General features: G+C 44.0%; 2 protein-coding genes across 2 annotated transcripts in view; both read right to left on the bottom strand.

Moving 5' to 3' along the window:
* Nucleotides 1-11264: 11264 nt before the first annotated feature.
* Nucleotides 11265-21867, bottom strand: LOC306786060 (protein NLRC3-like). The gene is made up of 11 exons (XM_079280688.1): nucleotides 21742-21867; nucleotides 19883-19964; nucleotides 19639-19809; nucleotides 19153-19317; nucleotides 17407-17485; nucleotides 17023-17251; nucleotides 15058-16861; nucleotides 14792-14965; nucleotides 13907-14080; nucleotides 12218-12264; nucleotides 11265-12078 (listed from the first exon to the last, which is right to left on the bottom strand). Exons 2-11 carry the CDS (start codon nucleotides 19948-19950, stop codon nucleotides 11471-11473), a joined length of 3519 nt encoding a protein of 1172 aa, XP_079136814.1. The 5' UTR covers nucleotides 19951-19964; nucleotides 21742-21867; the 3' UTR covers nucleotides 11265-11470.
* A 3839-nt stretch (nucleotides 21868-25706) lies between these two features.
* The window catches only part of LOC306786072 (myelin and lymphocyte protein), a 5892-nt gene continuing 4320 nt past the window's right edge, over nucleotides 25707-27278 (bottom strand). The window contains exon 4 of the mRNA XM_079280706.1: nucleotides 25707-26887. Within this exon, the coding sequence (XP_079136832.1) occupies nucleotides 26813-26887 (75 nt within the window). The 3' untranslated portion in view covers nucleotides 25707-26812. The remainder of the gene's footprint in view (nucleotides 26888-27278) is intronic.

Here is a 27278-nt window from a genome sequence, read left to right as displayed (position 1 = left end):
GTTTGTGTTTGAAAGCAGCTTTAAACAATCACACGTTCACAACAATCAATGACGTCATTCCAACCAATCGCAGCTCCACTTACTGAACCTTCAGCATGAACTTCATCCGTGTGCAGCTCTCTTCTGTCCTCAGCAGGTCTGTGTAGAGAAGGAGCTTCGTGCTTCACGTCAACGTAAACTTCCATCAGACGAAGTGAAGTGAGCAGCTTGTTGTGCTTCAGCAGAGAGAGGGTGCGTCCTCACGTCACCATCTCAGTATGCAGTCTGACTGGTTGGACTGAGTCTCAGGCTGAGCTGCGTTCACAGGATCAAATGTCTTTGTGAACACAAACAGCAGCCTGGACTGTGTTGTTTGGACCAGATAGTTTAGAGCAGGGTGTCAAAGGCCAAATCCCAACGTCCCCCTGAACCCTCAAACTCTGAACCCTCAAGGACTCACTGACGTCACCAGCTGAGTGGGTGAGTGTGAGAGACTGTGAGGGCTTGAGATGGTGTAAGTAGGAACGGGACAGCACTTTGCTGCAACATATCACGTTACCATGAAAACGACAACAAATATGATGTATAATTGTGTGTATTTATTTTATACTTTGTACTCTTTGATGTGAAAGTCTTCAGGCTCTTTCCTCACATGAGATCTAACTTCATATCATCTATTTACTCATTTCTGTCAAAACAGCTTCAATGACAAAATCAAATATTTGATGAATAAATCAATAAATATCTGATTTCATGTTTATTTTTTGTTCCATCTTTAACCCTTAATGTTTCTGAGTAAATGTATTATGACAGGCTGAACACACGTGAGCCGTCCTCTTTCTTTACCTTTTTTTCACGTCTCCATGCGTCCACTGGTTACCCCGTGTTTAACGTCACATTGCAATGATATGGAATGGTAATTCCCTTTGGCTAAGTCAGCACCATGCTGACTCACGGAAAGGGTTCATAAAGGGCTCAACATGTCTGCGAGAGACTCAAACACTTGATGATGTCAAAGTCCATGAGTCCGTCAGGGGGACGTTGGGATTTGGCCAAACTCATCTTCACTCCGGGCCACATCAGCATCGCGGTCGCCCTCAAAGGGCCGGTTGTAAATGTAAGACTGTGTAAATGTAACTACTCCTAACATATTGGTAAATAACTGTCTCTGCATTTGATTATTGTTTATTCAAATGTCAAAGTCTGGTTACTGAGAATTTTCAAGAATCTGTGAAAGTTGACTGATTCAATACGTTATAGTTCACCACATATCGACATCAATAAGCTGCCGTTCGAACAACGAACACGTAGTTTATCGTAGCCTCGGCATTTTGCCGTGGTCACTACGAGTCTCCAAAAGCGCTTTTACGCAGACGTAGTCTTCGTAAACCATGTGTGAAATATATATTTTCTGTCGTGTTATCTAATTTGAACTTGTACTGTGGCTTCATGCTGTGGTACCGTTGTGTTTTCCAGCTCATGTCCCAGCCAGAGTTATCTGCAGGCATCTGTTGGCCAAAGAAAATCCAGGCGGAAATAAAAACCTTTGTTTCAGTGTGTTGTAGCTTCATTAGCTCAATGCTAGTAGCACTCACAGTGCTTCTGACTGTTTGTGAAGAACCTTCAGAGTGTTCCCTTTCAACAGAGACTAAAACTACACATGTACTCCCAATGGTTCAATAAGAGCGGTCAGTTTACTTTGGGTTCTCCTTGGATAGGTGTTTTAGGCAAATTTTACAAGAGTGATAAGAGGATTTAAGTATCTCAGTTATCACTTTCTATCTCATAATTTCGACGATGGGGATATTTTTTTTATCCAATCTAACTTTAAATTATTATTTTGTTTTTATAAAAAAAAAAAAAAATGATCTGGCGGCTTCGCGGGCCACATAAAATGACGTGGCGGGCCGGCTCTGGCCTGCGGGCCGTATGTTTGACACCCCTGGTTTAGAGGATCCATGCACGCTCCTCTTTGTCTCCTTGTCTTCTCTGGACTTTTAGGACAAACTGCAGCTTCCTCACAAACGACATACTGATGCATGCAGTCTGCATTCAACTGGGACATACTGCTTCCTCATCACGTGGCTCCTTGAACTTTGACCCTCTTGCTCATGTATCTGCTGTGCAAAGGATTGTGGGTCAGAATAGCCAGGAGAGCATGCTGGCTTGCACACTGCAAAATACAACCGAATGTAGAACACAAACTGTAATTCCTGCAGCAAACACCCCCAAGATGGAAACAACACGACCACTGTCAACAACAACCTGCAGGAAAGACCAGATCTCCTCAAGAGAGCAGGAAGGAGGAGCGAGGCCCTTCATCTGGCATCAGTCCACCAACGAGTCAAGTAATCCCTCTGACAGGAGGAGACATGTGCATTCTGATACGTGGAGACAACAGGGACCAGGAGACCCAGGTCGCTCAGTCTCACCCTTAAACCTCCAGACCAGGAGGTGCTGACCCAGAATGGAGCGCTCTGCTTGATGCAGATCAGTGGGCAGGTCCGGTAACGGGTCTGCCACTAGTGATGCATTGTGCAGGACCCACCAGGGTCCCTGACTCTCCAGAGCTACAGTAACAGGAGCAGGTGCTGCTATGAACCCTGTTGAAGTGTCCACTCCTGAAGGAGGACTCTGGGTGTTTTCTCTATGAGTGAGTCAGAGAGTAAAGGTGATGATCTGTCCACATCAGAACAGACACTGCTGCCCTGTGCAGGGCCGGGGATCTGACCACCTCCTGTCTGTTGAGGTCCACCTCCTCAGTGGTGTTGTCCCACCTCAACATGACGTGCTTCCCCCTCAGCTGTGGAGTGAAATGGTTCAGCAGCTTCTCCACAGCAACAAGCTGCAGCAGGTTGATGTGATGGGAGGAGTCCAGCCATGTGCCTCCAGCCTGGCTTCTTGATGGTCCCGCCCTGCAGGGTGCTTTACAACAACACATGAACAAGGATCCATTTAAGTTCACCGATTAAAGGACAAGTCAGAAGGAAGGTCTCACGATGTAATATAGTGTGTATATATATATAGTATAATAACAGTAATCACAAACACAGAACATATTATCTCAACAGATGTTTTTCACAAATTGTGTTTCGGTGCTAAATTTCAGATTAATATTTACTGAGTAAAAATCGTTCGCTCAAGTTCACAAAACATCAGTAAATATGTATTTAATATATCATATCATCAAAATCAAACACTAATGTTTGAGGTAGAAAGGTCTTTTGTTCTCATTGCATTGGAGTCTGGTGAAGCCCAACACTCTGTCTGGGGCTTTTATTGTGAAGGAGAAAACGGAAAGGGAAAGAGGAAAAAGGTTCTACAGGAGTGTGAAGAAGAAATAAAGTTGTTTCCATCTTGCTGCAGACTTATTCTTTTATTACTATTATAAAGTAGAGGTGCAACATCACCTTCAGCTACATATATCATCTAATTTAATCTGACACATAATCAGCAGGTAAACAATCAGCAGAAGAAGTTAACGTCTCAGATGATTAATACAGATACACTGATACATACTTTGTACTTTTATGATGATGTTTCCTACAAACTAAGAGTATTTGAGTTTACTTCTGACCAAAGTAAAATAAAAACAAAGACTTGGGATGTACCCAATCACAAAGGAGGGAAAACACACAAAGACAGGAAGTGAAGTGAACACGGGACACGAGAGGATTTCAAAATAAAACAGGAAACAGACTAAACTCAAACCAAGGCCGTGACAGAAGCAGTCCGGTGAAGAAGCCACCATCCATAACACTGATGTCTTCCTGCTCACCGATCTCAACACTCTTTCATCTGCTACGAGGAGATCTCCTCCACGCTCCATGAACACAAAGCAGGAAGAACTCAGATCAGAGAGCTGCTCTTCTAACCAGCCATCTGCTGGCTCCATGGTTTGGCTTCTGGTTCCTTCTGTCAAGTTTGGGCAAAAAGGCAGCAGGAGATGAACCCAAATGTAGAGCGACACGAGGAGCAGAAGGATGAAGAAATGGTGATTTAATAAAGAAATGTCTTGTACACACACATGTATACACTGTGTACAGACATGTGTGCACTACATGTGTACATCACCTCCAACACACACTCAGTTTATTCAATGTTTAATTTGACTAAAGATAATAATTAGTTTGAATCTTGAGTCCAAACGTGTTCAGTTGTTCAGGACTCTGAGACTTGATGTGCAGTGAGAGGACGCCCCCTGCTGGATGAACACCACCACAGTCTGTGTCCCAACTCCATCATTCTACACACAACCTCCTAAATACTGATCATACAGTGACCAACAACCACCTTCATCATGTCAGAGCAGGGATCCACCACACACACACACACACACACACACACACACACACACACATATATGTAAAGAAACACAGACATGCGCTCCAGTGGTGCAGTCGGTCAGCGCGGTACTTATAAGACAGTAACTGTAGAGTCATGCTGAGGTTGTGAGTTCAAGCCTCACCTGCAGCATTTATATAGTTTGATGGTAACACAGTGTTAGTATTACCTCTTCATGTTTAAACTCATCAATATCAGATTGGGGCGTTCTAGAACAGTGTGAAGCTTCCTTCATTACCTTTGTTCAAATGCTGCACTGCTTGTATTTCTACATGTCTGTTCGTTATGACTGAAGCCGGTATTTCTGCACAATTGCAGATTGTTGCTGCTTCACCATGAGGGTTTGAACAAAGGGAGCTGAGTTGGGCCTGCAGGATAGTCAGCAGCCTGATTTGAGTTGAGATCACACGAAGCTCCGAGAGACGTTAGTCTCACCTACGTGTGATCTTTTCATCCAAACTCAACACTGAGGTCTCATTGGACGAGGGCCGCGGGCTCCACAGGGATTCCCTGACGTCACAGAATCTATAAAACTCTGCGTCCGACTCGACTTGGTGCGAGGAGGTGCAGCAAAACGTTTGCTTTAGAAGAAACAGTCGGTCATAGTCTTCAATTCGCTGGACGAACAATAGACTGTCTGTGTTTTTTTGGTCCTGAAGAAGAGAACGGATAACTTCTATTCCCCGTTCCCTCACTGGTAATGTGTACATGTTGCCGGTCGTAAGGAAGAAGAATTCCCTTAACGTCTGAAGAAGCTTCTCTGCCACACGGAGAGTTTATCTCCGCTCAGGTCGAAGCTCCGGAGCCGATTTTAACCAAGAAACTGGAAGAACCACATCGAGCGCTACGCAGTGGTCTCACAGTAAGAGGCTTTGTGTCTGGGCAGAGAGAATTAGCTCACAGTGAGTTTATCACCTCGTTTTATTGGGTTTAAGTTTCTTGTATTGTAATAAGGTGTTATTGTGTATAGTTAGTGCTGTGCAGAAATGACTTTGTATTCCATACTGCTGCAATCGTGTAATGTAGGGACTAAATGCATCTCTTGTACAGGGAATGGGAGGTGACACTGGGATTAGTTTAATTGATGTGTTACAGTCAAAACACCAGACAGATTTTGGCGAATCTGTTTTTACTCAGGGTGATGCACGGCACATTTTTGTTTTTTTCTGACTCACGATTTTGTCAATCATAGGCTGAGAAAAGCCTCACATACACACAGCAGATGAGAATGGATCCATGGTTCAGACACAGAGAGGCCTTAGAGACTGCTGACATGTTGTGCTATGATTTGGAAGAGTTTTTAGGCTTTCAGCTGCATTATTTCAAAGAAATCATATCAATAAAAGTGCTTTTTTTTCAGGCGAACCTGAAACTTTTCAATTTGAGCTGTGTGCCGTCTTCATTCACTATTCACCAGTAACACATACACAATATTTACACATCTGAACACATCTCACAAGTGTTACCTGTATTATAACATTAAACTTATTAAAATAGACCTTGTGGTTTGTTACGTGAATCTGGGGGGGTGACCCCTCACGATTTTTAATTCGATAATAAAAGAAATTGAAAAATTAATTAATTAATTTTTTTATTTTTATTTTTATTATTAGAATAAGTATCAGTGTGGTTTGTAGCATGTAAAGAATGCCATCAGTAATGTACCGAGCTGGATCAAACACAACTTACCTCAGGGGCTGACGGGGATCGGCTGAGGCGTAACCCCTCTCTGGGCTGGCTTCTCAAGAAAATATGAAGAAAAGGACTTGGTCGAAGAAACTAATTCGTTATTTATTTATTTGCATTGAAATCAAAGTATAATCTCTTGGTCCAAAATACAGAGAAAAAATCGTTAACTGAAAAATATAAGAAAAATCACTTGAGTATTCAAAAACCCCTTCAGAGTATTTTACAGACAAAGGATCTTTAAAAGCACTGACTCAGCCAGCAGACGGGCTGGCTGTGTAGCCTACGGAGGAAAAAGTTAATGATTCACCCAGCGCAGGACTGGACAGAGTGAGCTTTCTCTCCTGACTCGACTTCAAAAAATCTTCTAAGTATTCTTAAAAACTCTGACTCTCAAAGTCCGGAGATTCTGCAAAAAAGTTAAAGTTCTTCTCCGTGCAGGCAGAAGCCCGCACGGAGAAGCCTGCACTGCTCCGCACAGCTCCTCACAACTCCTCCGATGCTTCTTCCAACTCCGAACTCAGTCCTTCTCGGTTTAAAACTGTCACTATTTATACTCTTCTGGGGCTGGGGGCCCCGAGCACTTCACCCATAACTTGATTGATGACACATAAATCCCTTACTCCAGCGTAATCTTTGAGAGCCGGGTAGGCTTTTGTCTTCATATGAACCCGTCAGCATTTTCAGCTCTTTCTTTCCGGCCGACATGGTGGCGCCTCAGTCTTCCCCCTCTGCTTGAGCTTCGGGCTTCCCCTTGCCCTCTCATGAACCGAGAAGCATGCCTGGGGGTGTGTATGGGTGTGTGTGTGTGTATAGGTGAATGAGTGTGCGCCCACCCGTACACATCAGTGCAACAGGGGTTTTGGACAACAGAAGCCTGTCTGTCTACCCGGTGCAATCTTATAAGAGCCTCAGAGTCATATGCCTGATTTAAACAACGGCTTTGCCGGTAGAGACATCACGATTTCGCAAAACCTCCACCGTGTTCAACAGGTTATAGAATTACAGTCTTTTTAGTTTGGGTATGCAATTTTCGAGCAGAGGCCTAAAAATAGGGCGAGTGTTTATGGGGTCCAATGGGTTTAAGGGTTAAAGATGGAAGATTAAAACATGAAATCAGAAGATATTTATTCATTTATTCATCAAATATTAGATTTTGTTATTGAAGCTGTTTTGACAGAAACGAGTAAATAGATTCTATGAAGTTCTCATCTCGTGAGGAAAGAGCCTGAAGAGTTCAAATCAGGGAGTACAAAGTATAAAATGAATACACACATTATACATCATATGTATTGTTGTTTTCATGGTAACGTGATACGTCCCGTTCATATTGACACCATCTCAAGCCCTCACAGACTCTCACACTCACCCACTCACCAGGTGACGTCAGTGAGTCCCTGAGGGTTCAGGGTCTGAGGGTTCAGGGTCTGAGGGTTCAGGGTCTGAGGGTTTAGGGCAGGGGTCGGCATCCTGCGGCTCTTCAGCCCCTCTGTTGCGGCTGCCTGAGTCTACATCCACACTAATATGTCTTTGTTTTCAACCATCTCCGTCCACACGGGGTTTCTGCATCGTTTTCTAGATGATCTCCGTCCAGACTCAAACGCCTGAAATGGAATATCACGTGACTCTTCACGTACACCGGGCATGCGGGTGGGTGCCGGTGTAAACAGGAAGTGGATTAGTTGCTCAAAGCTGCTAACGTGACTTCAGACGGCCGCTCCGTAGGTCTGATAACGCCGCTGGACACGCTGCTCGCTAATCGCTCCAATAACAGCTGCTGTTGAAGAAAATCAGCATTATAACTTTGAATTGAACTTTGAATTGAACTTGAATTGAACTGAACACAAGTGTGGGCTCACAAGCAATAGTTACATAACGTGTTATTCTGGTTCTCAGCATCGTTTTTGGGAAATGATTATCAGGGCCAGACAAAAAGTAATTAATCTCTCAAGTGTACCAAAACATTTCCATACATGGAGCTGTGTTCTGTGTGTTCTGTGTGCCCAGAACAAAATAAGAACATGCCCTAATTAGGAGTCCAGATGTGTCCTGATACTTGATTCAACAGACTGGTTTGATTGGTGGACCGTAGCAAAGGGGGCGTGAATTTTGACTATAAGAGTGATCTGTGAAAAGCAATACTTGGGAGCCGTTTTCAATATACTGAACTTGTTGATGTTGGCTTGATCTTATTAAAACACTTCCCGCTGGTTTGCAACTCCAGTCCGCCGTCTCTTCTTGTCATTTTCGCCACAACATAATTGGCGCCCCAACGTGTGTTCGAGTCGAGGCCGAGGCACCTCCTCTTCTTCAGCCAACCGACAACCACGCTAGAGGCCACGTAACAGGTAGGAGATTTTCATATCTCACCATAGTTTTATTTCTGTATAGCGTGGTTCTCGCTTGTGTGATAGAGAGGGAGTGCCTGGGGTCCCCTCAACGGAATCCATGCTCTTTGGCGGAGGTGGAGAGAGGCAGACTGGTGTTTGCTGGTAAAAAACTAAAAGTTGAAATGTTCAATGGATTCAATTTGATCTCCAGCTGTAAAAAGAGAGCTCTCGTGTAGGACAGACGTACGCAGCACCGTGTTGGCGTGACGCCTGGTTGTGGCCAGTAAGCAAAAATGCGGAGCGCTCCGTGAATCTCTCAAGCTCAAGAGACTTTTAGTACGCTGATGACAAAGCGACTGTGTGCTCATGATGAAGCAATTTCTGCAAATAATTGTAAGGAACTCCAGTGTGAGTTGGATACGTAGGTCCCGATACAACCCTCTACTCGAGAGAGAAGTAACGAAAGGACTGGCTTAGATTTTCATCGTATAACTATAATGTGGGTCTGTTAAGAGTGGTTTCTGTTTAAGGCAGGACACTACGCTGACGAGACTCAGAAATTTTGTGCAGAAATCTAAATGAGCAGGAAAAGTAATATCTTAACTCGACAATAAAATGAATAGTACAGTTTGAAAAGGTGTGCACACGACTGTAACTTATTGACATTACTGATAAAATAATACTATAAAGGAGAGATCCTTATGTGACAAAGGGAAGAGACAAAACTAGACAAAAAGAGTACAAGCAATTAAAAATCAAGCTTACACATAGTCAAAATCTGACATTAGAAAAAGAAGATAAAAGAAGAAGCTAAAAAACAAAGACCTGAACAAAAACTGACTGACAGACTGTGACGGCTGACTATTGATGACCCATACACCTGGGTGGCTTTGCATGAGTATGAGCTATTGGCATGTTTTTGGTTGTTTACCCAGTGGTAACGCTTTTGCAAAAAATATATAGTTTGTTTCAATCCATCTTCATATATTCAGGCTATATTGTGTCCAGATCCTATTCTGTCTGCAGGAGGAGAAAAAAGAGTGAAAAAATAAAAAGTTCTAGCTCCGTGTACTTGGTGGTGGCCGGACGCCCAGATGTGTGTGCGTAAACTCAACTTAGTAGTCAGTATAAACTCTTGCGCTCCCTCCCTAGTGCATGATTGGCTGTACGCCCAGATTTTGTGGCCTTACCACTCACTCCGTTCAGAGAGGAGTAGAGTTGTCATACATACAGACATTGATCATACATAGTCCTAAATGATCAGAGGAAGAGTGTTGATTGAAAGGTGGTGTGGAGATCACATTGTTGTTTGCACTTGGTGCATTGTTGACCATCTCAGAATCGCACAGTGAAAATCACATATAACTTGTGAATCCAACTGTTGTTACAATCTTAATTTCCATGATTGCAGTAAACACAAGTGTTCCTCTTTATGTCAAAGTATCCAGAATCATTTGAGACGTAAAACCTCATATCACAAGTAAACAGTTAATATAACGTGTTATGTAACACATATTCTGGTACAAAACAACATTCTTAAGAAGTGATCAGGGCAGACACAGGGTAATAAAACTCTCTCTTAAGAGTACCAAAACATTTCCGTACATGGAGCTGTGTTCTGCCAAAAGGGCAAGTGACCAGAACAATAAGAACATGCCCTAATTAGGAGTCCAGATGTGTTCTGTCTTTCGATTCAACAGACTGATTTGATTGGTGGAACGCAGCTAAAGGGGTGTGAATTTTGACTATAAGAGTGATCTGTGAAAAGCAGTACATGGGAGTCGTTTCGATATACTGAACTTGTTGATGTTGGCTTGATCTTATTAAAACACTTCCCGCTGGTTTGCAACTCCAGTCCGCCGTCTCTTCTTGTCATTTTGCCACAACAGAAGCATGTTGTACCTGATGCACTCTGACAGCAGGAAGTCTTCCTGTCTGCACCAACTAGCAGCAACAAGTGTTTCACCTCTCTGGGACTTGAGGTCCAGGTTTAGATTTGCACCTTCTTTAAAGTTTTAGCTCAAATACGAGAGGCAACCAGACCTGAAGGGAAACGACCAAGAAAGACGAGTTCTTCCACAAGTTGAAGCGTTGCTTCTTCAGACAATAACTCCATGCATTAAACATAGGTTAACACATGAATCCATCAAACGATAGAACTGCTCCAGGTGAGGCTTGAACTCACAACCTCAGCATGACTCTACAGTTACTGTCATAAGTACCGCGCTGACCGACTGCACGGTCCCCCCAGGGTTGCCGACCCCTGGGGGGACATTGGGACTGGGCCTCAGTCCTCCTGGTTCTCTGCTTCTGGTTTCCTGCTCCTCTGATGACACCAGCTCTCCACCAATCACAGCTCCTCGGGGGCGGGCTCTTGTGGTGCCTTCAGGTGCTGTAGGAAGTCTTAGACTAACGTTTTTATTTAGTGGAATAAAAACATCCCCTTTACAACTTTACAAATCAAACACACTAAAGTGACAAAATGTTTGAAACAACATGAAACTAAATACCTTTTTACATGAAATATCAAAAGAATAACATTAAAAATCAAGTTCCATGAGATCAAGTTAAAATGTGAATGAATGTTATTGATTACTTACATCACTTTTATATGTTTTAAGTCTATAATCCATTTCTCTGTAATCTGAACACTGATCTTTGATCTTTGATCTTCTTATGAACCACTTTTTCTTTTTCTTCTAAAAGCATCTAATTTAAAACATGTCACACGTGAAAAGTCACTCATATATTCACATGTGAACTGAGAGACAACACATGTACAAACACACGGACACTCTGAGGTCAGAATCAGGAGACGTGTTTATTTCACTTCATATATCGTTTTGCTAACAACACATCTCTGTTCATCCAGAGATCAGAGAGGCTTGTAATATAGTGAGACTTGCTCTCCGGGTACAAGGAATACATGATGTTCTGTTTGGACACATAAGATGTACGACCTTCAAGAATGAGAGGAAGCTTGTTGAAGTGACATCACTCTGTTCAGAGTATTGTTCCATCAACCTCTAGCCATGCTGGAGAGAGAACACCACAAACACCACCCTGAGGATAAACTGCTACCCACATCCTCCTCACTCACACCAGCTGTGTGTGATCCTGTACACACTGAACTATCTGGTCAGCAGAGAGAAGGTTCCTCTAGCAGGAGGAGACTCTCCCTCCTCCAGAGGACACAGAGACACTGAGGAACCAGACCTGGACCAGAACCCAAAGCCAGGATACAGAGGTTCAGTGAATGTGGTGTTGAAGGTGTGGAGGTGGATCAGTGTGTCAGAGGAGACTCTGTAGAAGGACAGAGAGCCAGCAGGACAGTCCACATACACTGCTACTCTACCAGAGGAGGAGGAGGAGGAGGAGGAGGAGGAGGAGGAGGTGATGGGTGTTTCTGTCTTATTGTGCCAGACAGAGTAACGACCACCAGAGCACAACAGACTCCAGGACTGATCATTCATTCCAAACATACAGTCATTACTGTTTCCTCTCCTTCTGATTCCTCTGTAACTCACTGATATATCAACTCTTCCTCTCCACTCGACCTCCCAGTAACAGCGACCAGTCAGACCAGTTCTACACAGCAGCTGAGGCCACTCATCAAACCTGTCTTTATGATGAGGATAAGACTGAACCTCCTTCATCACACATGTCACCTTCCTGTTGTTGTCAGACAGTTTGAGTTTTCTGTTCACTGTGTTTGTGTCGAGTGTGAGTTCACAGGAATCTGATGGAGAGAACAAGACACAACACAGCTGCAGTTATGAATCGATCATGTGTTTGACGATGACATCAGAGATGTGAATGAGTGATGTCACAGTTTGAAGATGCTTTGTTTCCATGAATCAAACTCAAAGCACACTTACACTTCCTCAGACCTGGTCTGGACCATCGGACTCCAGCAGGCTCCACCCTGAAAGGAGGAGGGGGGTCAGAGCAGCATGGAGACATGGACATGACATCGCTCTCACACACAGAGCTTTGTTATTCATCTTCACATGAGCACTTATTATTCATCAGCTCATACTCTGTGACTTCACTGGAGCTTCTTCTGATTGGCCCATGACGACAGCTCATGATCTTCACTTATTCATGATGTATTATTATCAGTGTTATATTGACCATCATCATCCATTTCACACTCAGTTTCCTCTCCAGTCAGTCAGTGAGTCACATGTTTGAACCTGCATCTATTCATTTCTTTGTCCACTTGTGGTTCAGTGAGAACAAGCTGTGAACACAACATGTGACATCTTATCAGCTCATGAAGTAGTCATGTCTCACATGATATTGTGAGAAATGTAAGTTTTAAAGCTCCTAGTTATGGATATTATGTGATACAGTATATTGACTTGTAAGAGTCATTTCATGCATTGAGTGTCTGTGAGAGGGGGTTGGAAAATGGCAGGGGGAGGTGTTAAGATCAGAACAATAGGTCAAGAGCCAAGGAGGGGCTTGTTGCACTTCAGCCAATCAATGAGCTGATCGATGAGCTGAGAGATGTAACTTTGAGGGGACAAAAGGGTTTGAAGCTCTGGGGGATTTCAGATCTTCTGCTGGCGACCGAGGAGGATACCAGCCTCCTGGTGGCTCGGATTGGATCTCACATTTCATGGTATTTATGTTTGTGTTGTTATTAATAGTGTGATTCAGTTTGGAACTGATTGTAACTGTTTTTATGTTTGTTGGATAATAAATCCATTAAGATTTTGACTCAAACCTGCTGTTGTGTTTTGGAGGCGATTGAGAGCACATGGAGGCAGGGGGGGGGCGATTTCTCTCTGAGTTCAAAAGATGATGATGATATACAGTCTCCTGATGAATGGAAGTCCACTACTCTCTCTCACCGCTCTGTGTTTGGTCTCCAGCACCTCCTGAGGGAAACATCTGTCTCTTTAGCTGCTAAATGCTCCACTGTGTTCACCAGCTCGTCTCTAACTGAGTCTGTCTGCTGTTTGCTGCTCATCACAGCTTGTTGGATGGAAACAGCTGCTGCTGGAAACACTGAGACTCAAGCAAACAGGAAATGTGCTGCAGAACCAAAACCAGGAGCTAAAAGAGGCTGAAACGCTGTAGAGCTGCAGAGATGGAGACGGTTCTCTGTGGGTTCATCACCACCACACGACTCTTCACCGTCACACAGAGTCAGCTGATCCGTTGTCGATATACAATCTTGATTGTTGGTGTTTTGGTCCTGACAAGCGACCTCTTGTGTTTGTGTAATAATGACGGTTGTCTCTCAGCAGTAAAGGAGGAAGTATCCTGAAATCACTACAGCGCCACAAACCCTCTGATGGAGGAGGTCGGGGGGATGGTTGGATGTACGAAGCTGTTCACATCCCGTCTCCTAGCAACAGTCAACACTGGTTTCTATTATCTGTAATCTGGGGTGAAAATATTACAGTTCAAGTCCGTCTGCAGCCACAGAGCACTGCCTGTGTCCCCCTAGAACTCTGGTCCAGTCCTCAATAAACCTCTTTGGACTCTGACACACCACGTCCACAACCAGCTGCTGGTTCTTCACTGAGATGTAGCTGCAGCAGGCCTCTTCATACCTGAGAGTTTCCAGTCTCCAGTGAGGATCCTTCACTCCAGCAGACAGCAGCTTCACTCCTGAGTCTCCTGGATGATTGTAGCTCAGGTCCAGCTCTCTCAGATGGGAGGGGTTGGAGCTCAGAGCTGAGACCAGAGAAGCACAGCCTTCCTCTGTGATCAGACAGCCTGACAGGCTGCCAACACACAAAACAACACACATGTCACATGATCTGAGGGAACTGTGAGGCTGGAAGGTTACTGCAGAACTGAGATACTGTCGGCTACTGTGGGGTCACATTAACATAGTTACTGATTGTTTTCTAATCACAACCAAACACCCATTAAAGTCTATCAACAATCTGACAACATTTCTGATAACTCTGAAATTTCAAATTATAACAGCAGAGTGAGAAAAAAATGACTGTACAAAATTTCTAAAATTCTTTTAAATAATGGAAAGAGAAAATAGAAATTAAACTTCATATTCTGATTTCATGTCAGTTACGTTCTAAAGCAGAAATAAACAACCATCAAACTCTCAGCAGATCGTCACTGTAGAGACAGACATTCAAGTTTTCAGTCTCTTTTCCACCTCTGCTTTTCTCCTTTTCATTCATCAATTATATCAAACATAACATCACAAAGCATGAATAAGAGGAACAGCAAGATGATCCTGTGATGTTTTATTGTGAATGAAAACTGTTTCAAACTGTCGTTTTTTAATCCACTGTGGATCAAATTGGCTGTTCTACAAGGTTCTTATGATATGACGGAGACACAAACGGAAGTTAAAAAATTCCCTATAGTCTCCGAGATTGGTTCCTCTGGTTCCATAGTTTACACTGCATGGATCAGATACTTTAGAGACACATGTAAACATTGAAGACAAATTAACTTGATCTGACCTGAGAGTTTCCAGTTCACAGTGTGGACTCTCCAGTCCAGCAGACAGCAGCTTCACTCCTGAATCCTGCAGGTTGTTGTTACTCAGGTCCATCTCTCTCAGACTAGAGGACTGGGAGCTGAGAACTGAGGACAGAGCTTCACAGCTTCTCTCTGAGAGGTTACAGTCACTCAGTCTGAAGAGACAAGGATGAAGAAAAAATAAGCAATATGTAGTAAAGATAAAGTATTTAAGTTATGACACATTAATCTAACTCTCTGTACTTACAGAGCTTTGTTGGAGGCTTTGACCACTGGCAGTAGCCTCAGAAGAGCCTCCTCTGAAGCAGAGTATTTCTTCAGGTCAAACACATCCAGATCTTTTCCTGATGACAGTAAGATGAAGACCAGAGCTGACCACTGAGCAGGAGACAGTTCATCTGTGGAGAGACGTCCTGATCTCAGGGACTGTTGTATCTCCTCCACTAGAGAACCATCATTCAGTTCATTCAGACAGTGGAACAGATTGATGCTTTTCTCTGGAGACACATCCTTCTTGATCTTCTTCTTGATGTGCTGGACTGTTCTCCGATTGGTCTGTGAGCTACTTCCTGTCTGTGTCAGCAGACCTCGTAGGAGTTTCTGATTGGTCTCCAGTGAAAGACCCAGGAGGAAGCGGAGGAACAAGTCCAGGTGTCCATTTGGACTCTGTAAGGCCTTGTCCACAGCACTCTGGTAGAGACGTTTTGGTTTAGGTTTGTCTCTAAAGACTTTAGACCTCCTGGAGGTTGTTTGTTCTTCTGACAGCAGATTGACTCCAGAGTTGATGAAGGTCAGATGGACATGAAGAGCAGCCAGAAACTCCTGAACACTCAGATGGACGAAGCAGAAGACCTTGTCCTGGTACAGTCCTCTCTCCTCTCTAAAGATCTGTGTGAACACTCCTGAGTACACTGAGGCTGCTCTGATGTCGATGCCACACTCTGTCAGGTCGGATTCATAGAAGATCAGGTTGCCTTTCTGCAGCTGATCAAAAGCCAGTTTCCCCAGAGACTCAATCATCTTCCTGCTCTCTGGACTCCAGTGTGGATCTGTCTCAGCTCCTCCATCATACTTGACCTTCTTCAGTTTGGACTGAACCACCAGGAAGTGGATGTACATCTCAGTCAGGGTCTTGGGCAGCTCTCCTCCCTTTCTGGTCTTCAACACATCCTCCAGAACTGTAGCAGTGATCCAGCAGAAGACTGGGATGTGGCACATGATGTGGAGGCTTCGTGAGGTCTTGATGTGGGAGATGATCCTGCTGGCCTGCTCCTTATCTCTGAATCTCTTCCTGAAGTACTCCTCCTTCTGTGGGTCAGTGAACCCTCTGACCTCTGTCACCATGCCAACACACTCAGGAGGGATCTGATTGGCTGCTGCAGGTCGTGTGGTGATCCAGAGGCGAGCAGAGGGAAGCAGTTTCCCCCTGAAGAGGTTTGTCAGCAGCACATCCACTGAGGTGGACTCTGTAACATCAGTCAGGACCTCATTGTTGGTGAAGTCCAGAGGAAGTCGACACTCATCCAGACCGTCAAAGATGAACAGAACCAGGAACTCTTCAAACCTGCAGATTCCTGCTGCTTTGGTTTCACTGAAGAAGTGATGAACAAGTTGCACCAAGCTGAACTGTTTCTCTTTCAGCACATTCAGCTCTCTGAAGGTGAATGGAAATGTGAACTGTATGTCCTGGTGGTCTTTGTCTTCAGCCCAGTCCAGAGTGAACTTCTGTGTTAAGACTGTTTTCCCAATGCCAGCCACTCCCTTTGTCATCACTGTTCTGATTGGTTCCTCTCCTCCAGGTGAGGCTTTAAAGAGGTCTTCTTGTCTGATGGTTGTTTCTGGTCTGTGTGGTTTCCTGGATGCTGTTTCAATCTGTCTGACCTCATGTTGATCATTGACCCCTGCAGTCCCTCCCTCTGTGATGTAGAGCTCTGTGTACATCTCATTCAGAAGGGTTGGGTTTCCTGCTTTAGCGATCCCCTCAAACACACACTGGAACTTCTTCTTCAGGTTAGATTTGAGTTCACGCTGACAAACTGCAGCAAGAAGTCCTGAATGAACACAACAAAGAAGATCAATGAGTCAAAGAATAGACTTCAACATGTCATTTCCTCACAGAATGAGTCTATGAATACATGTTGGTCCATCTCTTGAGACGTTAGTAAACGTCACATTTATCCAGCATGTTGAATCTTTAGAGAAATCCTCTTACTGCTCTGCAGACAGTCAGCCAGCTCCTCCTGCTTCATTCTCCTCAGGAAGTGCAGTGTGATCTTCTCAAATGCCTCTCTGCTGCTCCTCCTCTGCTCTTCATCCTCACCGTCCAACACCTCCTCATCCTCCCTCTGACTCTCTAAGCATTCTGGGTAATCTGAACTCACAACCTTCTGGATCTTCTGCAGCTCGTTCTTCACAAAAGTGAGGATGTTCTCCTCCAGCAGCTGGAACAGAACATTCTATGAATGACACAAACTAAAAGCATGGAAGCAAACATCAGATCCATGTTGGACAGACTGACGATCCACTGGTCTACAGAGTGCAGCACGGAGATGATTGTGAACACAAGAGATGTAACAGTAGTTGTACATGTACAGACCATGAATATGGAGTCCAGGTGTGTTTGATGCTGCTGGGCAGACGGACCTCTGGGAACCTCTGAGCTCTGCTGGTCCTCTCTGTGGAGGAATCATGAAGATCAGCTCACATTGTGTGTGTCCACACAGAGACCAACACAAGGTGAAGGTCCATGAAGTGATGTGTGGATGTGGATCAGATGAGTCCCTGTAGTGGTAAAGGTTCACTAGTCCTGCTGATCCCTCTGAGAATCAACAGCTCAGTCTTTCAGCTCACTGTTTTCTTCACCAGTCAGTTTGCTTTAGTCCCAACAGCTCTCACCAAGCCCTCCATGGAGCTCTCCCTCCCTCACTCTACACTGCTGAAGTGCCCTGGAGCAAGGCACCCAGAACCTCCAGCTGCTCCAGTGGAGCGTCTCAGTGTCAGACTGGTTGTACTGGGCAGCTCCCAGTGTGAATGTGTTTCAATGAAGAAGAGTGTTGGTGCTCAGAGAACTTCATCAGAGTCAGTAAAGGGTTAAAACCTGGAGATCTCACAACAGAGAGTCTGATAGAAACACATCACCATCATCATCATCATGATCATCATCTTCTTCATCACCATCATCACCATCATCATCATCATCATCACCATCATCATCGTCGTCATCATCATCATCATCATCACCACCATCATCATCATCATCATCTTCTTCATCACCATCATCATCTTCTTCATCACCATCATCATCATCTTCTTCTTCTTCATCATCATCATCACCATCATCTTCATCTTCTTCATCACCATCATCATCATCTTCTTCATCACCATCATCATCATCATCATCTTCTTCATCACCATCATCATCATCTTCTTCATCACCATCATCATCATCATCATCTTCTTCATCACCATCATCATCATCTTCTTCATCACCATCATCATCATCATCATCATCATCATCATCTTCTTCATCACCATCACCATCATCATCATCATCTTCTTCATCACCATCATCATCATCATCATCTTCTTCATCACCATCATCATCATCATCATCTTCTTCATCACCATCACCATCATCATCTTCTTCATCATCATCATCATCTTCTTCTTCATCATCATCATCATCATCATCATCATCATCATCACCATCATCTTCATCACCATCATCATCATCATATTCTTCATCACCATCATCATCATCATCATCATCATCACCATCATCATCATCATCATCACCATCATCATCATCTTCTTCATCACCATCACCATCACCATCATCATCTTCTTCATCACCATCATCATCATCATCATCTTCTTCATCACCATCATCATCATCATCATCATCATCTTCTTCATCACCATCACCATCTTCTTCATCACCATCATCATCATCATCTTCTTCTTCATCATCATCATCACCATCATCTTCATCTTCTTCATCACCATCATCATCATCATATTCTTCATCACCATCATCATCATCATCTTCTTCATCACCATCATCATCATCATCATCTTCTTCATCACCATCATCATCATCTTCTTCATCACCATCATCATCATCATCATCTTCTTCATCACCATCATCATCATCATCTTCTTCATCACCATCATCATCATCATCATCATCTTCTTCTTCATCACCATCACCATCATCATCATCTTCTTCATCACCATCATCATCATCATCATCTTCTTCATCACCATCATCATCATCATCATCTTCTTCATCACCATCATCATCATCATCACTTTGTTTTCATCATCATTTTAAAATGCTCACCTTTGATCAACAGAGTGGCGTCCATCTTTGAAGACTATAAAACGACCCAAAGACTGGTCGCTCTTCATGGACACACAGCTGGGTTCAGGTCCATGCCCAGGTTCAGGTTCAGGTCCAGGTTCAGGTTCAGGTCCAGGTCCAGGTCCAGGTTGTTCCAGCTTCCTCCTGATAGAAACACCAGATACATTCAGTGATTTAATAAACCTACATAATAGACATGCAGTATGTAATCAATGTTTCATGTAGAAGTGTTTCAGTGTTGAGGTTGAAGCTGTATTCAGTGCAGCAAAGACAGGAAGTGATGCAGTGAGGTGACCATGATGGTTGAAGAGTAATGCTGTCCAATCAGGATGAAGAGAGGAACCATGTGGTGGAAAAGAGTTTTACCTGAGACCCCTGTGTTAACCCACAGAGAGTCCTTCTGACATCATCATCATCATCATCATCATCATCACTTTGTTTTCATCATCAGTTTGAAATCCTCACCTTTGATCAACAGAGTGGCGTCCATCTTTGAAGACTATAAAACGACCCAAAGACTGGTCGCTCTTCATGGACACACAGCTGGGTTCAGGTCCAGGTTCAGGTCCATGCCCAGGTTCAGGTTCAGGTTCAGGTCCAGGTTCAGGTCCAGGTCCGTCTGGTCCCTGATGGGTCCTGGTCACATGTAGAAACAGAGTCAGTGGATGAAAGACTTTGAGTCATGGACAGGTAGAGATGGTCATCTCACCTCTGAGCTTTGGTGTGGCTGGTTTTAGAGGGAGGGACTCCCTCCTCTCCGTCCTCACACTGATTCATAGCAGAGTCCACACCTTCACACAAACACAACAACATTATTTCTCTTCATCATGACAAACACACACAGCTCATTCACCTCAACACTAAAGACACTCATGGGACAGTTTCCATGTTGTCCCTCTGAGCTGCAGAGTCCTCTCTCAGAGATGACGTTCACAACGCTCTTTAGTCTGTTGGCTTGTTGGAAGACCAGAGGAAGACTCTTCATCTGGCTTTTTATTGGCCTTTCTTTGGGGATGACGTCACTTTTCACTTCTATTTGAGTGACTTTGAAAAGCTCTTCAACGTTTGAAATGTTCCTCTGTTTCCACGTCTACTGCATCCAGTCAGAGCAGGAAGCAGCTCGTCCAATAATCCAGAATCAGTCATGTGACCTTGTTAGCTGCTGCTGAATTCACATCACTTTGTAGCTTCATGTGTAGAGGAACCAGTGAGAGCAGAGCTGAAAGCATCCGTCCAATCACTGACCAGCACATCAGCACTCGTTCCTCCTCTACATCATCTCTCCTGTATCAGCTGCTCTCTGTTTCCTATCAGTGTCAGCTGAATCCCTTTGGCTTCTTGTTGCTCTCACTAAAGACTGAAGTCAACAAACCTTTTGTTCATCGTGACTTCAGTTGTTTTCACAGTGAAAACTCAAAGCACACGAGGAAACATTCTCTCTGCTGCTCAGCTGCTCTTTCACTCAGAAAAGTCTGAAGAGAAAAGTTAAGAAAAGGTCGACTACAACCTGCTGATTAATGTGCACGCTTTGAAAAACAAATCTTTATAAAATGTTAAAAAGTCTGTCAGCCGAAGTTCTCATTAAATTACAGTAAAATAAAATATATTCTACTGTAATAAAACACCATTAAATACAGATATTAGCTGTAAATACACAATAGAGCAAAACTCAAGTACAAACACATTTAGTTACTATTATAAAACATGTAAAAGGTTTTAGAGAATACCGAATAAATACTACATATTTAATTTAACGAGTTCATAGAATTATTCATTTTATCTCCAACATCTGTTAAAGTTTAGATTTCTGGAGATTAAACAAACTTCACTTTTCCTTCTTTTAAACGCCGTTAACAACGTGTCAAAAGACGTCATTTTAAACGCTCGTCCTATAAGTTTACAGTGTTTCACAAGTTAAATATTGTTCATCAACCTCCAACAGATGGAGCTGAGCTGTTTCTCCTCATGATCTCCCTTCAGAGTCCAGAAGTCAGTCAAACACAGCAGAGTCACATGACACGTAGCTGTCCTCACAGAGAACACTGTGGGAACATGTGGAAGCTTTCATTTGATTTGATCTGTTAGTAAAAGGTCGACTACAACCTGCTGATCAATGAGAGAAAAAGTGAACACTAAAGGAAACACAAACACATTCAAACACGGAGTAAATGTGTTGAAAAGCAGAGGAAGAAATGAAGATGAAGCTTTGTGGCCTGAAAGGACTGAAAGCAGCAGGTGAGACAAACAGAGTCTCTCAGGTGTGTTTCAGTGCAGCAACAAAGGCCCAGGTGAGCTCTCTGGTCCCTGCTGGGTCCTAGTGCTCCACACAGTAACAGTCCTGACAGACCCCAGATCAGCCTGAACTCCTCTTCTTCATCACAGCGTCATCATTCAAAGCAACACTTCATCTGGACTTCAACATCCAAACTAACAGCAGCTTCTCTCTGCCTGCTCACACAGGCGGCCATCTTGTTTCCCAGCTGACGTTTGTGTTTGAAAGCAGCTTTAAACAATCACACGTTCACAACAATCAATGACGTCATTCCAACCAATCGCAGCTCCACTTACTGAACCTTCAGCATGAACTTCATCCGTGTGCAGCTCTCTTCTGTCCTCAGCAGGTCTGTGTAGAGAAGGAGCTTCGTGCTTCACGTCAACGTAAACTTCCATCAGACGAAGTGAAGTGAGCAGCTTGTTGTGCTTCATCAGAGAGAGGGTGCGTCCTCACGTCACCATCTCAGTATGCAGTCTGACTGGTTGGACTGAGTCTCAGGCTGAGCTGCGTTCACAGGATCAAATGTCTTTGTGAACACAAACAGCAGCCTGGACTGTGTTGTTTGGACCAGATAGTGAGAGGATCCATGCACGCCCCTCTTTGTCTCCTTGTCTTCTTGTGTATGTAGACTAGAAGGGAACAGAGGATCAAGAAACCTTTGCAGCAAATGTTGTGCAGAGTGTATCTTGAATCAATACATTCACTACGACAACAGAGTCTGACCTGAGAGTGTTTTTATTCTTCACTCCACTTTGTGGATCTGGTTGAAGCTGTTGGGGCGGGACAACTTCCCCACGCATCAGTCTGAAGCTGCGTTCTGAAGCATTTACTCTTTCTTTGTACTTTTAGGACAAACTGCAGCTTCCTCACAAACGACATACTGATGCATGCAGTCTGCATTCAACTGGGACATACTGCTTCCTCATCACGTGGCTCCTTGAACTTTGACCCTCTTGCTCATGTATCTGCTGTGCAAAGGATTGTGGGTCAGAATAGTCATGAGAGCATGCTGGCTCGCACACTGCAAAATACAACCGAATGTAGAACACAAACTGTAATTCCTGCAGCAAACACCCCCAAGATGGAAACAACACGACCACTGTCAACAACAACCTGCAGGAAAGACCAGATCTCCTCAAGAGAGCAGGAAGGAGGAGCGAGGCCCTTCATCTGGCATCAGTCCACCAACGAGTCAAGTAATCCCTCTGACAGGAGGAGACATGTGCATTCTGATACGTGGAGACAACAGGGACCAGGAGACCCAGGCTGCTCAGTCTCATCCTTAAGCATTCAGACCAGGAGGTGCTGACCCAGAATTGGTGGTGAGAGGATGAAACACCTCTGCTTGACACAGAGCAGTGGGCAGCTGTGGTAACGGGTCTGCCACCGCTAGTGATGCAAGGCGCCCCAACAACCTGGAGCCGGGACTCTCTGGAGCTACCAGCGAGATGGACAGGTGCTGCTTTGAACCCTGTCGAAGTTGCATCATCAGGAGCATGGGGGGGGGGGGGCATTCAGCAGGCCGTTGGTCGGAAAAGGGACACTGGGTGTTCTCTCATTTTGAATAAGAGAGAAAAGGTGACAATCTTGCCACGTCAGGACAGACATCACTGTCCTGTGAAGGACAGGGGGTGTGACAACCTCCTGTCTGTTGAGGTTCACCTCCTCAGTGTTGTCCCACCTCAACATGCTTCCCCCTCAGCCGTGGAGTGAAATGGTGCAGCACATTCTCAACAACAAGCTCCAACAGGTTGAAGTGAAGGGAGGAGTTTGGCGATGTGCCTACCACCCTGGCTTCCTCAATGTCCCGCCCAGACCTGCCAGGGTGCGGCCCGTGAAAACCCGGACGTAATGAGGGACGCACCCCAGGAGCACCATCTCGCCAAGATGTCCCCAATCTTATGTAACGCAGCCGTTCAAACCATCGCTGAAGTTTCTCATGTGCAGCAGACCGAGCGGCACCACCAGGTGAGCTGTTGACATCATCCCGAGGACACGACACGCACATGGAAGTATGTGTCGGTCAGCAGGCCAAAAGGTCTCTGTGCGTTGTAGCCATTCAGGACGTGCACATCCAGCATCTGTCTTGTTTCCCTTCATTTCTGGGTCATTAGGAAGTCCCGGAGAAAAAGCCCATTCGTGCCTCCGAGGGGGGAACAGCCAGCACGGCTCCCTCGTGGAGGAGAGGCACTAAGATGCTCTCCACCAGCGTCACCAACCTTTGAAGCCGAGAGCGACTTTAAGGGTCCTGAGCAGTACACACAGAGATACAAACGTCCTGAATAACAAAATTGCACAGATCACCTTTTAATAATAATAATATATGTGAAGAGACCGTCTGATCACGTTTATGCTAATTGTTCCTCACAATAATTAACAATGATGGAAGCAAACAGATATATTTCAACATGCAACATTTATTTGTGAATCTCTTTCAACATTTGAAAGTCAGAGGACTGTAACATTTTGAACAAATCGTGAACTCTGTCCCATGTTGATACAAATGATGAATAATAATAACACTTTACACTTTTTTAAATGAATCCTATCACATTAGTACTAATCACCAAATCTGTCGCATTTTTAACAAATCTAAATCTTTGAACACACTTTTTGAACATATTATTTTTGACATTTTTGTACAATATTTGAGTTTAATGTAGTCATGGTGTTTTCAATGGAAACATGATGTTATCTCTTCCTGTCTGTAAATGTTAGTGGCAGCCTGGCACTGCACACCGTTCACCAGCGCACTGCATCCGGTGCATAATGAGACACTGCAGCTGTGAGTGAGTCTGTAGATGAGCATCAGTGAGGCGTGTTCTGTGTTTGTTCTTCATGAAGTTCATCATGAAGTCCCTCCCTCCCTCTCTCTCTCTCCCTCTCCCTCCCTCCCTCGCTCCCTCCCTCTCTGTCTCTCTCTCTCTCTCTCTCTCTCCCTCCCTCTCTCTCTCCCTCTCTCCCAATCCAAGAGTATGAATCTAAAGTGCAGAAAGGAGAGTAGCGTTATCTCAGTTGAACCTGAATGGCGCTGCATTAATGAATGACTTTACTTCTCTCTGTCTGACCTCTCCTTTATATAAACATGAAACATGAAACATAAAGTGCACTCATTGTGAATACTGTGTCTACTTTGTCCTTCAGTATGACTTCAATTCATTTTCATTGGATGTATCTTATGAATCATTTTGACTTTTGAGATAAAACACGTGAAGCAGCAAAGTGAAAGCATTGAGTTTGTTTGAGTATCCGTCGTGTTTAAAAGTCTTTGAGCTGAACTCTCAACGAGGGCTGAAGATGGAGCTGATCCGCCTCGTCCTCTTGTCTTGGTCCACTCACCAGCTCGGGCAGTAGAAGAGATCCGGGGCCGCGGTGCAGACATTTCATTTCAACAACTTCAACCTCACAGATACTTTGAATTCACATTGTAAACATTTTTAATTCATATTTTAAATGTGAAAGATGTCACTCGTGGTCAAAAACCAGCAGAGAGACACAGAACGGTCACCTGACTGTTCATCTTTTCCTAAACATAACCAAGTATTTTACGATATTTCCTCAACACAACAAAGTTGACTGTGAAGACAGAAGTGTACAAACGACTGTATTCATGCAACGAGCAGAAGTTCTTTTTTTAGAACGCGTGGGGTTAATCTCTGATGTTGAGGTCCATGAGATGTCGACGTACAGAAGGAAGGTGAGTCTTACTGATGTTCACTGAGTTGTTTGCCGTAGATTTTAACATTTACTTGCAGAGATGGTAAACGTGTGGAGTCACTGCATCACCTCGTCAGTCTCATGTTTGTGCGTCATGGAAGATGGAGAACTCGTGTCCTGAAACCAACACCTGGCGGGTGGAGTTCAGTCTGCTCGCTGCTCTGCCATGTTGGAGCTCAACTCCCTCTTTCATTGTTCAGATGTCAGTAATGTAATGATTGTTAGTCACAGGAAGCAGCAGAAACAACTCAAGAAGAAGAATAAACCTTTAAATATACGTTGAGATTTACAAATATACATAATATACATAAAATACAACTCTAAGCTCTGTTGAATTCTTTGTCCTCATTCAAAGGAGCGTTGCAGTCATGTGATATAGAATGGAGAGAATCTAAATGATGAACAGGTGGAAGAGTTTAACCTGTTGATCGCCGTGGACGCGCTGAGTCTCTGCGGTGAAAAGAAAAGTCTCAACAAACGACGTTTGAACGCCAAATTCATTTATTTAATATCGGAGATTCCAAAAACAGCTGCAAAAGGAAACAATTTCAATATTTACGTCCCAAACAAAAATAAGAACTCATGTGGAAACATCCATCCATGCAGTGAATCTGAGCTTTCAGAAAAGAACAAAAACAACTTGAGTAACTGAGTGAAACGAGAGAAAGTCGTCTTCTGTTCATCGTAGACACGGAGAACACAAACAGGAAGTAAAGGCTTTGACGTGTTCCAGGTTTCTCTTGGTCTTTAATGGTGCAAACCTCCGAAGACGAGTTATTAAATGTCCCATCGCTGCTGAACGTTCATGAAATGCTTTCATGTTACTTTGGTTTCTAGAGATGTTTCCTGCGTCTGTAACAGGATTGTGTACTTTAAGAAACTCAACAGGTGTTTTGGGGTCTTCGGTCACTTTACCTGCAGAGTAAAGTAACCGATGATTGACGGCCACAGAACCTTCTGGTGGGTTCTCTCGTTTATCAGCCAACAGCTCAGTAATGTTTAAAGCGCACTGCACGGATGCACCTGTTCAGTCAGCGCTCACACCTGAGCCTCTGTTGGTGCCACACAGACGTGTCGCTCGAGGCTGTTTTCATGCTGACTTGGTGCATCAGTGGCCAATTTTATGTTTGTTGCTGACAGATTTAAGAAGGCGTCGTCGTTACTGTGATTAATCTCCAGAAAACAATCTGTGACGATGCTTATTGTATCTACGCGCTGCCTCAGAAACAGTCTCGCTGTCTTCTGTGTTTGGTATTTTGGGTGAACTGAACATTTTCTCTTGTTTGGTAATAAAAAATACAGTGCGAGTAAAAAACGTTAGATGTACATCATAGTGTAGTACCTGCTCCTACATCTCGAGTTAGTTATTGACACTCATTGTCCTTCCTTGTACTCTGTACGATATATTTGAACTTGAACAGGCTCTTGTCACCAAACTGCTGCATTCCGGATTAAGAAAATAGTGAATTGTGGGTAATAATGTTCAGGCCGACCTCGTTAACCAGAACAATCAACATTCATCAATACTCATTCAACTGAGTCCTGCTGAGAACATCAAGAAAGAGCACAAACACGACAGCTGCTCCGGTCGGCTGCTCAGCTTGGGTTCTTCTCCTTTTGGTCGTCTTGGTTTGTGTTTTGGGGTTTTTAGGACCTCTTCCATCGAATGGCAGAGAAGATGGTGTGCAGGAAGTAGAGCAGAGTGGCCACAAAAGACATCACCTGAGAAGACACACAGAGAGATCAGAACACAGGTGGGTCCACAACTCATTAAAGCTGCTGGATGAGATCTGATCTTCAAGACCAGAAGTGGATCTGCTCTGCGCTGCCTTTGTAAAGGTTGAAAGGAGAAATAAAGTTTGCCATCTTGGTTCGTCTGCAGGCGTGAACCTCGGGTTCTGAGAAGTGAAGCCGATGCTTCACGTGTTGAAGCTGCATTCTCTCTAGTGTCCACCAGGGGGCGACTCCTCTGGTTGTATAGAAGTCTATAGAAAATGACTCTACTTCTCTCTTGATTTATTCCCTCAGTAAACATTGTAAACATGAGTTTATGTCTCAATCTCTAGTTTCAAGTCTTCTTCAATACAGCATGATGTTCATTTAGTACATTATG

Source organism: Melanostigma gelatinosum (assembly GCF_949748355.1).
Source record: "Melanostigma gelatinosum genome assembly, chromosome: 12".
NCBI classification, from domain to species: Eukaryota; Metazoa; Chordata; class Actinopteri; order Perciformes; family Zoarcidae; genus Melanostigma; species Melanostigma gelatinosum.
The sequence above is the reverse complement of the archived record's forward strand: the minus strand, read 5'-3'. Positions and strand labels throughout refer to the sequence as shown.